General features: G+C 33.8%; 1 protein-coding gene across 1 annotated transcript; it reads right to left on the bottom strand.

Annotated features, from left to right (window-relative positions):
* Positions 1-5,247: 5,247 nt before the first annotated feature.
* LOC132200898 (uncharacterized) lies at positions 5,248-14,364 on the bottom strand. Its single transcript, XM_059626671.1, has 2 exons — positions 14,097-14,364; positions 5,248-6,680 (listed from the first exon to the last, which is right to left on the bottom strand). Exons 1-2 carry the CDS (start codon positions 14,307-14,309, stop codon positions 6,270-6,272), a joined length of 624 nt encoding a protein of 207 aa, XP_059482654.1. The 5' UTR covers positions 14,310-14,364; the 3' UTR covers positions 5,248-6,269.
* Between the last annotated feature and the right edge of the window lie 4,398 nt (positions 14,365-18,762).

Genomic DNA, 18,762 nt, shown 5'->3' with positions numbered 1-18,762 from the left:
ATTGAAATTATCGAGATACGATATTCGAGCGAGATGAAAATATAAAATGAAGAAACCAAACAAAAGTGCATCAAAAATCCTGCCATTGATGAAAAAGGAATGTGAAAATGATGTTTTTAAGAGAAAACAAATAATGTTGCGAGAAAACACGTTGAAAATTTTTGAAGAGATAATAATAAAGAATATACTCAGTTCACTTCTTGTGCCGGTTACACACTTTCAACAGTAGGGCCCTTCTTGTTAAAGTAGCTCTCAGATTTATTGAACGCCCCCTACGAGCAGAACAAAAAATTATTATTACTACATTCCAGTACAGTTTGATGATTTCAAAAACCGATTTTTAAACAACCAAATATATAATTGTTTGTCCCCAGAAAACGACAAAAACAATTTCAATCGCGTGCTTCATGATTTTTGTTTTCATTTTGCAATTGATTTGTCACGATTTTGCTCCGCAGTGAAAAGTAAAAGAAAAAAACGAAAAAAAAAATACGAATAAGACGATAACTGTTGTATGTAATCGTTTTGTTGATTGATGATAAAAACGATCGTAGTGCGTACGCCGCTCCTTCTGTCTGTTGCATTTTTCAACTTGTTAAATAAAGACACACGACACACACTCACACACACAAACACTTATGGCAAGTTAAAAAAAAGGAGAGGAAAAAACAATCACATACACACATTGCGACTCACAGACACACGAATAAAAAAATGGAAAGCAAACGAAGAAGAAGAAGTAATTTAAAATAATAATAATAATAAAATTGACAGTGCGTTCGTTGGTTCGATGTTTAAATAATAAAATGCGATTGATTTAAATCACCGAAGTTTTATTCACTCATTTGTATATTTGACAAAGATTTTATAGAGCCGAGTGATATCTAGAAAACTGATTCACGAAGCTTGATGGTGATTAATGATGAATAAAAATTAATATATTAATAATAGAGAAGAAGAAAAAAAAAACAACCAACAAAAAGTGATGGTCGATGAAATTTCGACACTATTACTTCTGGTAGCATGTATGAAACAATTGCTGTTCTAGATGTTGAATGAAAAAAAAGGAGAAATTAAAAAAGGCAAAAGGCAACACACCCGTTTAAACACACAGTCTGTATAACTTATAAAAAATGCGTTATTTAAATGAAAATTAATTAACATTGGTTATAAGAAGAGAGAGGAAAAGATCGTTTTGTGTGTGAAAGAAAAAGGTTGAAATAATCAGAGGCGACGAAGTTTGAAAGGAATAATAAATTTAAAATACTACATTTTTGGAAAATGGAGATGGATGCTAAAATAAAAGGTGGTTTGATGGTTAAAGAAGAATTATACTAAAGTTATTAACACACGTGTTTGAGTATTGTAAATATTTTATATGAAAAATAATGAAACCTAGATGGACGATGCAAACAAATATAAAAAGAAAAAGTATTTCTTGTGTTCAAAAGTGGTAGAAATAAATATAAACTGAGAAAGAAGAAACTCGCGTATTATATATACAAAAAATCTATTCACTCTCGTGTGTGTGAATGAGAAGAAAAAATAATAATACAAAGATGGCAAAACTGAATGGACCTTTTTCGAGCTCAAAAGAAAGAAATTTGATTCGAGTACATATGGAAGGGCGAGATTCAGAATTATATAAACATGAAATGTGCTTTGCGACGCTGTACATAATTTCAAATACGATCTATAACATTAAAAGATTTACCTATAATAATATTACGCTCTGGAAGAACTAACTTTTTGATCACTGTTGCTGATGCTGTGTTAGAGAAAAAAGCAGTAATTTAACTACTAATATTATGCATTGAGAAAAAACCCGTAATTATGAAGGAATAATAAATAAAAAATTACAATTCAACATGAAGTGCATTAGTTGGGGTAGCGAGAGAGTGCTGTGTAGAGTTGAAATACTGTTAATTATTTTCCAGGAATTTAGTTTTACTATTATAGTCTCGTAAATAAATATAAAATATTCCAGCAGTGAGATTTGCCCAGATTAGAAATTTAAAACTTTGTCAATTTGGTTGAAAACGAAAATTCAATGATTGGTCAAAAATGTAAATGAAAAATTATGTTTTTGAATCAAAATTTTTGAGTAAAATTTTAAGATTTTGCTCAATACTGAGATTTTGAAATTGAATTTCACTTTTTCAATCCTTTTGAAGAAATAAATAAAAATCGTTATTAATGCATTGAAATTCGCTGCTGTTACTTTTTCCGGTTTTTCAAATCTTAGTCTCGTAGGACATTTTTCCTGAAAGTAACTCACCAGCTCAGATCTCACGCTGTGTTGGAATTGGGCTCCGATCTCGCGGGCTGAATAGCGCTTAAGACACACCACCGGTTTAATTAATGTAGACCACACGCATTCGAAATCAATAATTCAAGCAACATAATCCACCAGTTTTTCCATGAGTATACATAAATTTGCATATATTTACACACGCGCACGTATTTGAAAAAATAACAAATAAATTTCACGCAAAAAAAGATGAAAATAATTTCTGCTGTTAGAATCTTTGATTGTTTCTCATTTGACGAGATTCTAATTTAGGATATATGCGATAATTTTCAATAAAAAACCTTGTTGAAAATAAATCACACCGCCTTGTTTCTTGTTCCAATTTCTCACAAAACCAAATCTGTCCAAGAGAGCTGCATAATTTAATACAAGGAGGAATGCAGGCATTTCCGTCCTAAAAAGAATTGCATTCGCCTCTCTCTAGAGAGAGAGAAAGAGAGGAGTGCTGTGCTGTCGCAGGCCTTTGTACAATACATTTAATTTAACACACACCGCGTGCATTGCCAGTAGCGTGACTCATTTTTATTTACATGAGAAGCACATTCGCCCGATACATCACGTTTTCCTTTCAACGAGAACAAAAAAATCAAACTTCAGAGGATTGATTTGAGCTGCTGTGGAAATTGGTCCTTCGGCGAGAGGCTGCACAAGAGAGAGGAGCGCAATCGTCACCAAAAACACTGCAAAATTTGCTGTTGACCATCATAAAAGAAACTCATTTTTTTTTTATAAATAATTGAAGTTTAAACAATTACATAATTATTAAATGTGGCAAAATTAATGGTAATTTAACAAACAAGATCATTATAAAATTTAATATTTTATTAATTTAAATTACATAAAATGTATGTTACAGTTTCATTTTTGTGTTTATTTTAAAAATTTTTTGAATACTTTTTTAGTCTTATGTAACCGCAATGCATTGAGGATGCACCGGCTGCCTATCTTTGAGAACCTTGAATTTTATCTTAAAAAATTGAGCTCTCAAAAATTAATAATAAAAAACACTCTTTATAATATCTTTACTCCAATTATCAGAAAAATCTGATTTCATATATGCCTTTTTATTGACAATTTTCATTATGTATTTATTGAAAAGAGCGCATTTTACCAGAACAACGCTGGGATTAACTCTGGTTTTAATTAAAATCCGAGAGGCATTAAAATATGTTTCCAGGGCGTTAACAGACTTTTCTATGAAATTATAAATAGTTCGTACTGCGAAAGTCAACACGTGCATGCCTCAGAGGTGATGCGGTCCACAAATTATACAACTTGATACGAAATGGAATGTCACTGATCCGGATTTTTCATCAAGAGATCGACCAGCCGATCCCACGTATGCTCATCTGCGCTCTCTATGAATCATCTTGGTTCTTCAACCTGCTAAAAGGTAAAAAATCAATCATTAAATTTTTATTATACTAGAGATTTCTTTTTAAAGTATCATTTCACGTTGAAATGAAAAAATGTAAGCGCTTTAAAAACTTAACAACAAGAAAAAGAGAGACGAAGGAAAATAATTTAATTTTGCTTTTATTTTGTCAGTGAATTATAATTAAGGACCATAAAACTTACAGCGTTGAAAATTACTTATAAAATTTGGAACACATCTGGTGGCAGAAATTCCTATACATTTTTTTTGGCCAAACTTTCTTCATTTTTAGAATTTTTATTTTAAGAAAATTTCCTTTTTTATTTAAAATTTCATTATTTTAACAAGGTGTTGACCCTTTTGTAGTTTTGATCAGAAAGTTGAGGCAATTATGATGAAATCAACAAAGTTATAATAGAATAATTTTGACGATTGAGGGATCCTTTCACTCCATACTGACTTACTTTACGAGAAAAGTAGCCATTTTTAACCGTCATTTGAAATTTTGAAGCGAAATTTAAATTCAATCACCAACAATACTTAATTTGAATTATATTAAAATTGAAACATTTTATTTATTTTTGATCTAAAGATAATGTTTTTTGTTGGTCATTTGTACAATTTAATACAAAATAATCATTCAGGAATAATATTATTTATTGTATAAGACATTTTTTTGAGTGTAAAATTGAGAACGCCCGCAGACGGCAAATTGGAGCAGAGCGGGTGAATGAAATAATGTGCAGAGGCGCAAGTGAGCAGGTCTCGGCTCTCGGCGTCGGCTGATCAATAATTATATGCTGCGTCACACAGACTCCGGGAAACGAACCCCGAGAGTTTGCAGCCCGCGCGCGCCGACTGATCCGTCAAGCCTAGGTGGGCGCGCGACTATTATTTAATTCCGTAGAAAAAATAAAGTATAGTGCATTCGCCTTTGCGGAATTCGTCTATCTTTGTTTTTCTTCTTGAGTCACGGCCGTGCTTGCTCTGATGTCACTGTGCACCAGGCCGATTAACAATTCGGATATCCACAGCTGGTGCCCCCGCGCGCGCCAGAACGCAAATTGGCTCACGTGAATCACACGCCGACAATGTGACGCGCTGCGAAAACAAAACGCACGATGCACGTAAATGTGCACTTTTCTCGCTTCCTGGTTTCGCCAAAATGAGAAGAACATTCTCGGCCTAATTTTTTTTTTTTTTTTTTTTAATAATTGACATGAAAATCTTTTAAAATTACGATTTGAGAGAAGATTCATTGAACAAAAAATATAAGGATTCTCTTAAAAGCTTCCTCAAGAAGTTATAAATAATAAAATGTGATTTTGCTTTAAAATTATTATTAAACTTTTGAAATTTAGATTAATATCGGAATAAGATAAAATTTTTCATTTAATTATTCGTTTAATTTATTTTTCATTTTATAACTCATTTGACTGTTCAGGGGGTGAAATAAATCAATAAAAGTATTTTTAGTCTTCTTTATTAATTTTTTTCTCTTGTATTATGTTTATATTTTTCTATAGTTTAAAAACATCTTTCATTAAAATACTTTGATAAACTCAATTTTTTTAATCATCGAACAAGTTTTTTCATTTTTGTAAAAATGTTTCAATTCCAAGGCTGGGCTTTTGCCCTGAAGACACATTGGCAACCTCACAAAACGCAACGAGGTGATTCACAATTATTTTCAAGCAAGATTTTTCTCATATTTCTTAAACAAATATTTACAAATCAGTTTTCCAAAGGATAAAGTTCAATAAATTACAAAGAGAGGGAGATTCTCAGCACTCTCACATGAAAAGGATTTCAACGGCTCAAAAGCGAATCATTATTTGAAACTGTTGATTTGGTTATAAATTATTTTGATCAACGGAAATTGTGTAAACTTTTTAGATGATTCCCGCGAAAAAAAATACTACGATAGTTCATATTTTGGTTTTGAAAGCACAAAAGTTATGAACGTATCTCAGTCACAGATAAAAAGGTGTTTACTAAAAATGCGAGATTTCTTGCATTTCTCTGTAGGAGGTTCAAGATAATAAATCAAGTGGTGAAAAAGTTTCTAAGTCAAGGGGTATTGAATCTTGTCAAAGGTCAAAAAGTATTTTTACTTTTGTCTCTTGAAAATATACAATCTGGACCAAATATTGAAATCATTAAAAGATGCGCCATACCTTTTAACATTCTGTTTGAATTTTAAAATTTTTTGATTAAAAAAAAGTCTTCGAATTACTGCAATTAAATAATTGGGTAAACGTTAAAATTAGGGATATTTCCAAAATATTTTGGCTCGATCGATGAGATTTGATGCATCGTATCCAAAACTGATGATTTAAAGAGACAATTTGGGCATTGTTGAAATCCACTTTAATTCGCAAACAAAGTGACAATCAATGATAAATACTTAATTATAAAAGTTATTCAGCTTCAAGCAAACTTTCACATTCAATGGCGGTGGGGATTGTTTCAACTGAAATCCACTTTGCAAATAAATACAAAATCTTCATTGACTGGTTCTCTTCATTCCACAAAGTATCACAAGTTCTCACGATTTGGTTCATTTATTGTCAATTTTCGTTTTCACCTGCGGTCCTCGACGATGGGGTTGACAGGCAGGGCCGGTTTGCCGTTGCTGAGCACGCACACGCAGGCCGAATTGACCCTGATGTTGTGGTGACGTCGCACCGACCTGACCCCTCTGCTTCTGCCCAGCGAGCGCTCCGCCCTGTTCGCAATCAAACTCTTGGCGTAGGAAACGCCGAGAGTGGTGTGGATTTGCTTGCAGGTGCCTCCAATCTGCTCACAGGTGATGCCCGTAGGCATGGCGTCCTCCGAGTCCGTGTTCAGGATCATGGACTTTGAAAATTTACAGGTGAGTTGGGTGATTGTGGCAGGGGTTCGTGTGTCGTCTCTGTCCTGCTTCGCCTCGAATGGGCAAAGCGCCGCGTCTCCAATTTGTCTGATGGTCGACGCGTCCGCCGAAGCCAAAACCTGCAACCAACACAACACACAAATTTAATTTGAGTTTAGATTTCATGGTATTTAAGTAGATATTTGAATGAATTGAAATTTTCGAATCAAATAAATAGCAATTTTTAGTTAAAATCTTTCAAAATATTTTATAGAATTTTTAAATCACATAAATACAAGACCCAATATTATAGATTGAGGAGAGGCTTTCGCAAAAAAAAAAAACGGCCTGATTAATTTTATAATAATGCAATACGATATTAATAATTTTTTTATTTTACTTAAATCACATCAAAAGCAATGTAAAAAGAGGTATATTTTAATTTTAATTTCACCACACATCCTATTATGCATTTGTATAAGGTGCGTGCAGCTTCTTTATATATAAAAAGGTAGGTAAACTGCGAAAACCGCAAAGATGAAGCGCGGTGCCGTTACAGTCTCTCTCTCATTTCTACTTGTTTGTTTGTTTGGCCACAGTAATTAAGGCAAGGTCGTCTCTCGACTCCGCGCCGCCGCCGCCGCCGCCAATAACAATAATTAGCCCTTTCTCGACGCCGCCAGGTGCAAAACCGCAGCAAAAATCGCCCTTTTTACCGCCGCGGTGACTAACAACGACAGATTGCACAGATACAAAATCATCACGCGAAAGTTCAAATACTTGCGAAAGAAAATTTCCAACAATTATTTCAAGAGAGGCTCAATTGGATGTGATTTAACAATTAGAATTATATTTAGAAAAAGTTTCCCTTTGAAAAAATACCATAAAAATATAACTTATTTCCGTTTTATAAGTTTTCCTGTTTGAGGATAATTTTCTTTTGCATAACCTCAATTAATTAATGATCTATAAAATTTCCTAGAATTGCAAAGCAGCAAATAAAATTCAAGTCAGCACATAATTGTTTTAGGGCAGAGGTACCGATTATCGTATCAGAGATTGAGCGATTTGCTTGAGGTTAGACTTAATTTTCTGTTTTATTTCTCATTACTTTGTAATTAATTCACACCTGCAGGTAACAAATAAATACGTAAGACTTTCATTGCTCGCAACATGCACATAGGAATCAATGACGAATCTCGCTTTTGATGAAAAACGCATGAGTCGCGCGCGTTTCCGAAAACAGGAATTTCACAAACGCAAGAGCAAAAACAACACGCTCTGCTGAGTTTCCACGTAAATGTGCAGAAATTCCCATATCAATTCCTGATAAATAATAATATAATAAAATAATAATTTTTCATTTTATGAAATAAAATTTTGTGAATATCAAATTTAAAAACTTTCAAATGTTTATTTTAAAATAACTGATAGGTTCAAATAATTTTTTTTAATATTTTTAAATTAATATAAATTTTATAATTTCTTTTTAAATATGAATATAATTTATAGTTGAAATAAAACTTTTTATTGTTTCACTGGTTAAGCAAGTGATAAGTGGAACTAATAAATTAAAATTATAATACAATAATTAACTTTCTTTAAATGTGGCAAAAATAATTTGCAAAAGTAACATGCAGATTTGAGACATTTGAGTGTCCCAATTTGTACTCGGCGCCGCCGAAGAGCCAAGTTTACTGATGGTCAATATAATGGACCCTTCCGGGGTTGCAAATAACACGAGTGCGGGGCGAAAGAATGCGAAGAATATTTTTTTTTTCCGGTGCCACCGCGGCCGGCCAAAACGTGAAAGTTTCCTGTTAGCTAATTGAAGTGGTAGAAAGGGGTGAATCACAAATTCCACCGAGCTTATTTATCCGCGGCAGAAAATATGAGCGCGAGGCGACTTGTTGAGTTTTGTCACTCGGGTGGCGCCGCTTTGAATTTAATACATGCTGTGGTGATAAAAGACGCCAGATGAAGATGTAACGAGGAGCAAATCTGTTTGGCCGCGCGTGCCGCTTTTTGGAGCCGCTCCAAAAGTGTGCATGGGAATTTCTTCCGCTCTTCCTCCTCACTCAATCACGCCGGGGCCTCTTTTCAAAGGAACAAAACAAACCGCGCTCTCAAAAGCTAAATGCAAACACTAGAAAGACTCTCCAAGAACAATTATTATTGGAAATTAAAACAAATTGTTTAAAAATTACTTAATGAAAAATATAGTAGAAACAAAAAACAATCTTGATTTTTTTTGGTTTTGGTATGTTTTCTCTCAATGGAGAGTGATTAAATTTTTATTCAGTAGTGAATGTCCGGTGATTCATTAATAATCATTATTTATAAAATAACCAAATGAATTAACATGAAAGAAAATTGAATTTTTTTTTATTACCTTCAAGAAAATTTTCATCTCTCTGCAAGAGAAAATATTGAAATTAAAAATTAGTTTGGTCAATCGAAGTAAAATCCGTCAATTTTTAGCAAATTTGCACAATAACGAGAAAAATAATTACGGTTTGAAATAATTTTATAAATTAAAAACCTTCAGATAAGGTGCAAAAAAACAGAGTGCCTCGTCCTTGAAATGAACAAAACCCTCCTAGAGTTTTGCAATTAGGCCTGCGAAGAGAGCAACAACTGCAAATTGTCATGTTTTCAAGCGATCGGCGCAGAGGCCTCTCTTTCGGGAGGCACACAAAACTTCTTTTCGCAAGTAATCACTTTATTATATTCGCTTGCGGTTTGGAAAAGAGCGCAATTAGAGGCGAGAGAGAGGTAAATCCCGCATTTCTTTCTCTCTAGTTTGAGAGACAAAAATTATGCTAACTTTATTACATTGGCAACTGCGGTCGAGACAAAGCGCCGCGCGCGTCCGGAACACACACACACGCGCATGAAAAGGGGCAATCAGACGCGAATGTTGCGGTCTGCCGGCCGGCCAGGAAATGCCAAATGTGCCACTTCGCGGAATCTGCAGATGCTGGAGCATGATCTGCGTGCATGTGCACCCCTTTTGATTTGCCGCCGCCGCGCCGATTATCCAAGGAAATTTTCTCTCCTCGGCGAGATTTCAAAGTAAATTTAGGCGACTCATGTGTGGTCTTTTCTTCTTCAGGCATATCAACGTTTATATATTCATATCAAATTTAAATAATACAAAATTGATCCTTCTAGGAATTAACCGGTAATAATAAAAAGCGCGACCGTCAATTTATATTAAATTAATTAATTGAGAATTAGATAAAGGTTGGAAACTTGTTTATCATTATTACGGCAGTGCTAAAGTGACGTGCAAAAGGCAAAATGACCCGCACCAAAAGGGATCCGATTCAAGTGTCAAGAGTGGCATCCTAAACAACATCCTGCACAGATGCGTCGGCGCATAATTATATCGTCTATGTCCTGGGAATAGGATTTCTTCAGTCAGTTTTCCTCTAATTATTCTACAATTAAAAAGAACTGCCATAATTTTATGGCTTAATGATGCATCGGGAATTTAATTGAGGAGAATTAATCAGAAATAACAATTTTTTAATGTAATTTTTCAAAATAAAACATAAACATTACAATAATTTTATATTTTGAAGAAGTTGACACTCGAGGAGATGATCATGGGAAAAGCCCGATTCATTCATTTCAATAATTTTTATGTCTATTTTCAATTTAAAATAGTCAAATTTAAATGGTATATAATTAGAAAATAATTATTGAATAAGTATAAATATTAAATTTAAATTTGAAACAAACAATTTAAAAAATTCAACAGACCGAGAAGAATAAATAATAAATAAATAAATAAACATCTACTTTTTGTTTCCTCGCCCGTGACATTTTCCAGTGAGCTTTTTTAAGGTCTACGACACGTTTGTTCAAAAAGGACGATGACTTAAAAGTGACTCAAAATTTCCCAATAGAGCTGCGTTCGTCGCTGTCTGCATACATTGTTGCAATGTTTATGCAACAATCACAATAAATTCCTTGCCAAAAATTAGTTAATATCCAGGACTTGCAAGCTTTGCGCGAATAAACGAAGGCGGGGAATCCCCGCTCGCGATCCTCAAGCAGGGTGAGTGAGTAAGAGAGAAATTAAGCGTGCGAAAAGTGTCCAAGGCTGCATAGCTAACGGTTAAGACTAGAAATCAGCTGGAGTTGCATCAGTGGACGGATTCGATCGGCTGATTCATCAAAAAAGGATGAATGGCCATGAATGAACGTACAACTTGAGAGAGAAAGAGGAAAGTGATGAAAAAATATTAAAATGGTCCTTATCTGTGTCTATTTCGGCGGATGAGGCCGATATCCGTTTTGGGGCCGAAATAAAATGAAATAAAATCCGGACGCGGCGATTTCTCGTGCAAACAAAAAGCAATGACCCGTAATGGCGTAAACAAAGGCGCAAGGAATTTCCAGGCCCAGCGCATCTCATTGTTTGCTGCGGGGTTTCCACTTTTTTCCAACAACTGCTAAATTCGCTCTCGATCCTCTCCGTGCATATTAATGACCGCGCAAAAGCAGCCAAGTGTCAACGATTCCCACTCGTAAAATCGCACCGGTCGCCGATTTGCGATTATATAGAGCTTTTTTACTCAAGTGACCGGCCAAAGTAGATTTCGAGGTTCTGTGAATTGTTGGCCAAGTTCGAAGAATGCATGATTAAGTTGACCGATTTGGACTGAAACCGTGCATAAACGAATCGTTTCAATAGGGACAGGAAAAGTAAAATAAAAAAGTCTTTAATCGTTTCATGTTCGGAGGAAATTTTCTTCTTGAAAGGAAGAACCAAGAGAAGAGAAAAATTATAATTTTTCAAGGGACTAAAATATGTTGCAAATATTGCATAATAGATCAATAAACAATTAAATAAAAAAAACTAAAATAAAATATTTGATAAAAATAAATTAATTAACAAACAGTTTTGGCTCTTTTTCACACATTTTAATTTTTTTCAATTTAACAAAAGGATGATAATATCAACAATGTAATTGTAATTTAATCTCCTAATCTTCTCATAAGATCAAAGTAAATTTCTATTTTGATTAGCCTATTTTGTTTTAGAAAATTCTCAAAATAACTCAAAATTTTCTTAATAATTATGTCTCCTTTGAACTTAATTTAATTTTGGGATAAATTAGCATCTAAATTTTAATCCCCTCAAATGGCTCAAATAAATTCACTGCTTTCAGCTTCAAATCAGATGAGCAGAGACAAAAATTAACACTTCTTTTCTACAAGGAAAATAACTTTGTACTTAAAGGTCGTGCAATTTAAATGCAATTCATCATTGAATCATTCCATATTATTATAATCCTTTTACGTCAAAGGATCAATTTCCTTCATGGGTGTGATCGGCTTGTTAATGTGTCTTGGGGAACCCCTTTTTAAATGTCTGCATTCCTTCTCCACTGTGTGAACAGGCAAAAGATCCCATTCATCGTTTTCTTTTGCCTCCCACGCGCCAGAGACGCAGGTGATCTAATAATCGCAGCGAGCGACCTTAACATTGCAACTACTATTGCCGCCGTGCATGCGGCACGAAATCACCTGACACACCTCTTCCGACTCTTGACCGATTGCAATTGTGACGCAAAGCCCGAGCGCATTCTTTCACTCGATCAGCATCCGCTTGAGATGCAGACTCGGATGTGCGACGAGATGAGAAAGAAATGTCAAGATCGGCGAGCGCGCCAGACCAAAAGTGAAATTCACCGTGATTGCCGCCGCTGTGGCAATAAATTCACGGTGACTCCTCTCCATAATTGTACGGTAAAAAAAAAACAGGTGCTGTGCTGACTAAATCTAGCGTTGTTTCCATTAATCTGCCGTTATGCAATGAGTAAATTGTGATGATTTTTTTCTAAATAACGCTAAATAATACAAAAAAATATAATTTAATTTAAGCATTAAGTAAGTGAAGAGATTTTATTTATAAAAAAATCAAATTATTGTTTAATTTAAATAAATAATTTTTTAACAAAATATTGTGCCAAATAAATGAAAATATCATTTAAAGTTAAAATATTTTGTAAAAATATTAGAAGTAGATAAATTAAAATTAAAAAATCTTAATTGACTCTATTTAATTGAATTTGTTAATATAAGAATAAAAAACTAAATTACATTACAAAATTATAATCTTAATTATAATCAAGACTAAAAATTATCATGGAAAGTTTTACAAGAGTTCATTTAAATTTTACAGACCTTCAAATACTTTTAAAAAATTCATAGCGTTTTCTAAATTTAGAGGCTTCATTTTGCTCCCAGAATTGGCGCTTTTAATAAAAACGGCTAAATTGAGATTTTATAATTTCATAAAACTTCCTTTTGATAAGCCAAGCTGTATTTTCCTTTAATTAATCAAGTATGTATTTTTTTTTATAAAATTATTTTTACTCAAAGTAGGGAAACACCAGCAGAACCCTCGGTGGAAAATACGGCGGCGCGTGCGGTGGAGAAAGAAATTGGGTTGTGGTTTAATGTCTCTGATTATGAGACTTCCTGAATCTCGGTCTTTTGTCTTCCGTTTCAGAAAGCACGTTCATGTTTATCAAAATTGCATCTGTTATCAACTTACGGCAATGCAATGAGAAGCACAAGAAGATGGACATTTTAACTCATCCTCCTTTTAAGGAAAAATTAAATTATTTATTGCGAAGCTGAGATTTGGTTTTGAAAGCCGCAAGTTGAAACCGCCAAAGCCACGCAATTATAAAGAAAATAGGATGTTTTTCTCAAAAATTCAAATTCATTCATTGTTTTATTCTGGTGCTCGAAAAAAAAATTAAAAATGACGTGTAAATGACCGGAAAGGAAGGAGGAAAGGAGAGCAATCTTTCTCTATTAGTGAAATTTTATTGATGAAAATACCAATATAGGAAATGAGTGATAAAGGTTATTTTTATTGAATAATATTTTATGCCTCAATTATGGTATTTTAATTCAAGATTAGTTTAAAACCATTCTCCTAAATTAGTTGTAAATTTAGCTTGAGCTATAAAATTTAAGTTTATTTCCTCTTTATAAATTTTTCAGATATGCTGCCTTGCAATGGTTTATGAGTGAACAATAATTTGAATTACGTGGTTCTTCCATATTTCGTAAATTCCTGGGCAGCAACAATATTAGATTGCATCATCTTTTTCTATGCGAAAGTATGTAGCTGCCCATTTCGATGCAAGCACGGACTTGCATCGCACCGACCTCGGCCGAGTCCGCTGCATTGTAAATCGGTTCAACTTGCTCACGAAGTTGCTTAAAATATTGAAATTTCCAATTAAAACTCCCTTTATGATGAAAACCACAGATCAAAATGTGCAGAAATAGACGATCGTTCAAAAAATCACGCAAGTCAGTGAAAATTTTCTCTTAAATGGCTCGGGAAAAGGGTTGAAAATTGATAAAAATTGAGACTTACTTAATTTAATCTTCCTTTTCAGTGAAAACCACGGACCAAAATGTGCAGGAAATTCACAATCGATTAAAAAAAAACACATAAACCATTAAAAGAGTGCGGTATTTTGGGCTCGGTTCGGAAAACAATGAAAATTTGTACTTACTTGGAAGAGGAGGATGAGAAGTGAGCAGAAGGCGAACATGTTGGACGGATTGGAAGTGCACCTGTGTCCTGTGGCGTGGAGTGGCTGCGGCCTGGCCGAGAGTGTCGTTGAAAGGGGGTGCAGGTCGGACCGGCCGGAGCAGGGAGGGGAGGCGCACGTGCAGGTGGACGGGGGTGCGAGTCTGAGGATGGTGGGCGCGTCGTCGGTGGTCATCGCAAGGGTCGAGGACTTCGAGGACGGGCGGGCGCGGAGAGAGCAATTGCGCGGCTGCTGGTGTGCAAGTGAGGCGAAAAAGCCGGCACGCTAGAGTATTATAGCATAAGCGCGGGTGAGTCACGCCGCGCGCCGCGTCCATCCGCGATGCACCTGATGTGTGCGCCTCCTCGACTCTTTCGAGCTGCCTTTCGACGATGGCCTGGCCCACCGCACTTGGGCCCCACACAAGAAGTCCCACCCCACCGGCATTTCCTCCGCCGCTGGTCCCCGCGCCGACAGAAACCAAATTACACTAATTGCTCTAATTCAACCCTGCTTTTATACAAATTTACATTAATTTTTTAATTTAAAATATATACCTGATTACTTATATTATTTCAATAATTTTATTAATTACACCTCAATCTTATTCCTTGTAAGTGTTTGAAACAGTGATTTTTTTTATTTAAAAAGCAGTAATTTGAAATAAATTAGTCTATAATTTTGAATCGTCTAAAGATCTTTGTAAATACAATTTGCTTAGATTATGATAATTGGCGCAAGTGACTAATTTTAAAGAAGTGAGTAATCTCATTGAATATTTATTGATATCCAACTAAACATCTTGACAATTTTTTTAATTTTCAACATTGCTCCACAAAACGATTATGCTTTTTTTTAAATAATGACAATTTAATGACTTTAGAAGTTTTCAAATATTTCAATAAAAACACAGTACTTTTTTTATTTTTTTATTTTTGAAATCTTCTAAAAGTCTATGTAAATATAACTTACAACTTTGAGATAATTATGAAAATAGGCGCAACTGCCTAATTGAAAGAAAATGCTTCATTGAATTTGTATTGATAAAAAACAGATTTGAGAGAAGATTAGTTTAATTTTAAGTCTTGAATTAAATCTAAGGAATGATTCAATCCTAAGAATATTTTGTTTTAATCCAGAAGTGAAAAGCCGTAAAAGTTTTTTTTTTCTTAAATCTAGTATAATCAGTCTTTGGACTAATCACTCGCTGTGGGTTTTGAATATATAGCTAAAGAGTAAATTCAATGATTTTTAGTTTCAAAAGGAATGTTTTATATATTTTATCACTATATAAAATGTTTTTAAAAAAAAGTAACATTTTCAATAAGTTGCACCAATATTTTGTCTAAATTTATTGAATATTCCACATTTTTATGGATATCTTGAAGCTCAAAAACTTTCTGCCTATGAAAAAATTAGTTATAATACACATAAAAAGTTAGTATAATTATGCATTACACCCAAATTTATATTGGTTATGCAATAATTTTTTGAAATATTTTTATTTATTCCGTGCGACATTCACAAAAATTTAAAAGCGGTTTAATTATAATAATTACACTTAATTCAACATTGAATTTTAATTTTGAAATGTGAATAAATTGTATAAAAATTGAAAATTAATATGTGTAATAATCAAAATTTTTAAATATGACTTTTTTTTATTTTAATTATAGCAAAACTCGTTTGCATGGTGGTCAAATAAATGGTATAATTTAAATCCCAAACACTATATTTTCATTTTTATTATATATTGGTCAAATTTATTAAGTAATTAAAAATATCGAAAGAAATTTTAAACGAAACAATGGACTTATTAAGAAGTAAAAAAAAATTACTGCTTGATAAATTTATGATTTTACTCGCACCAAGTCTTTGCAGGGAAATGAAGTCGCAGTACAGGAAGGTACTTGACAGGAAAATATTATCTTTCCTGAATTTATAGGAATAATTGAGCTCCGTACTCAGAATCATTGATCGGTGGCGCCGCCAGAATTTTGACTCTTCCTCCTACAGTTTTGGAGGAAAACTGTTTAAAAATTCCCATTCAAATCGCAAAATTTGTTTCTTATTCGCCGTTTCCACTCTGATGGAAAGTTCCGAATTTCGGGCTCGGCAAAGATATGACAAATGCTTTTTTTCTCGGAAATAATTACTTAAGTCGAGCGTGCGTATTTATTTAAAGCGAATTAGCCGCGCTTGTCTCTTTGCACAGGACCTTCTTTTCACTCTTCTTATGAGGCATTAACCAAACACAGGATTATTACGCTCACGTATGCATGCGCAAATGCAGACGGAATTTTCTAATGTGAAAAATCCCCAGTCATCATCTCTCCCATTCATCCCGCGACCGAGAGACGCGGAGCAAAATCGCGGCGACGATCTCCAGACTAGACGCGGGTCCCGCCCGCGAATTTCATTCACAACACTCACGCTTTATTTTCCTGCTCTTCGGAACAATGAAATCGACTCACGTGCAATTTTATTCCTTAAAATTAGGATGCGCAAAACCGCGTGATTAGTCACAGAAATAATTGTTGCATACTCCCTCTTATTGTGTTGCATTGTCAACGTTTTCATCAGGACGAAAATGTTTTAAAAACCAAGTTTTATTAAAATTGAGTTAGTTTATTTCATTTTTACTATTTAAACAAACAAAAATAAACGTTGTACAAATATTTATTATTAATAATAAATAAATTTTTATTATATTTTCATTTGTTATAAAAAATAAAATGAATTTTATAAAATATAGTTTAATATTTTTCTAAATTAACATAACTTTTATTATTATTATTTTCAAAAATTGTTGTCTTTAATTAAGAAGCAAACAATATTTATTTTAATTTTTACATTTTTTTTTTAAATTAACCAAGCCAGTTTGACTATTTTTGTTTGATTTAGCGCAATTTAGCGAAAGTTATGCGATAAGGGACGAGCACGTTGAAATAAAATCCTCCCGATTGTATAAGAAAGAAAAAAACATTCAAATCTACGTCATATCCCTTATCAGCGGGCACGCTGCGTCCGATTGGCATAGACAGCGAGGTGTTAGGATAAAACATTTATTCCCACGTGTTGGTGCAAACTTGAGGAAATGACGTTCAAAGCGAGTTTTTGTTCGGATAAGAAAATCCATTGCCTTATAAAGCATACAAATGAAAGAAGGATTGAACTAATAAAGGATCTGATGAAAAAAAAATCCGGACTCTGTTGAAAACGTAAATATTTTCATTCGAGGAAGTGGAAGAGACAAAAAATTTAAGTTGTGCACATGCAAATGAGCAAAAAACTGAAATCCTAGACGGTTGAATCACATCATTGTCGCCAAGATTTGCGTCACAAGTCACCGCCTGTGCTGAGCAGCAAACTTGATTTGTATAAAAAAAGTAGGCGCCACTTGGGAAAAGCAGAAGCACCATTTTTGTCCAGGACCATCGAGATTTTCACACTTGGACTTTTATACAAACCGCGGCGGCGGCGCCAGAGATAAAAAAAACCGTTTCTTTATTAATTCCTTTTGAGTCCAAACTGCAGGTCGCGTTTGCTCCTTTTAAGACGATATAAAAATGACTCACTTTTGTATATATTTTGCGTCCGCGGACACAAAAACAAACCAGAGATGAATCACGCCAGCAATTTTGGATCTTTTTTTATTCCCTAATCGAATTATTAAGTAGCTCAGTTTTATGTCAGTCAGGTGTTTGCACTGCGGCGGCTCCGAATCCTGTTTCTTCCTTTTTTTGTGTATAGATATAAATTTTACGACCGCAGAGTTGATAATTTGCCGAGATTGTTGTTTCGGGCAGTTTAAATCTTGCGATATAATTTGAGAATTCACACGGTTTGTCTCGAGGGGACACGTTTGGAACCTCCGAAGGCCGCACGCATGATGCACGTCGCGCCTCATGAAAAATTCAAATCGCACGCTCATTGACGCAGATTTCGCGATCAAAGATGTCACCAGAGGACAATGTAATAAAAATTCGACCGATTTGATCAGATGAGAAGTTTATTTTTAGTTTATTTTTAATACAAATGCGTAACAACAGACGCACATAAGTGAGGGAGAAGTTTATTTATGTCTTTTTTGTTTCCTATGCGATTCGCGAGAAATCATAGTACAATAATTACCTTCCTCCAATTTCAAATTCAATTTTCGCATGTCTTGTTAGTTGAATTATATTAAATTTTCAAACAAATTACCTTCTTTCTTTTTACTTAATATAAATTAATTACACTGAATTATCATAATTTAAATTATATTTTATTAATATTCTTTCATTATAATGAAACTTACAGGATTAAAAAATTAAAATAATTAATGAAAAAATTAACAATTTTTTACATCCAATTGGATGGAAAATTTGAACTAATTCAAAGTTTATAATATAAATTTATCATTTTTAAGTTAATAGAAAAGTGTTCCAGTAAATTCTGATAATTTTTATATTGCGCCGCTGAAGAGAAACTTTAGTAAAGGTGATGAACTTATGATAATTATCCACTCTGAAATTAAAAAACTGCCCAACCAAAAGATCTCAATGTAAATTTTGTGTTGTTTTTTTTGACCGATTTTGAGAAAAGATTATCACAGAAAATTCCCATAAAATTTCAAAACCTATGCTTATGTAGGGAAATATTACCA

This window comes from Neocloeon triangulifer, unplaced genomic scaffold (genome assembly GCF_031216515.1).
Source record: "Neocloeon triangulifer isolate White Clay Creek 2 clone unplaced genomic scaffold, ASM3121651v1 ptg000014l, whole genome shotgun sequence".
Classification (NCBI taxonomy): Eukaryota; Metazoa; Arthropoda; class Insecta; order Ephemeroptera; family Baetidae; genus Neocloeon; species Neocloeon triangulifer.
The sequence above is the reverse complement of the archived record's forward strand: the minus strand, read 5'-3'. Positions and strand labels throughout refer to the sequence as shown.

Bases quoted from the DNA above. Each gene is read 5' to 3' on its own strand.
- LOC132200898 (XM_059626671.1), bottom strand. From the start codon at position 14,309: ATGACCACCGACGACGCGCCCACCATCCTCAGACTCGCACCCCCGTCC. The intron at 6,681-14,096 runs GTAAGTACAAAT...TGTTGGTTGCAG, and splicing joins TTCTCATCCTCCTCTTCCAA to GTTTTGGCTTCGGCGGACGC.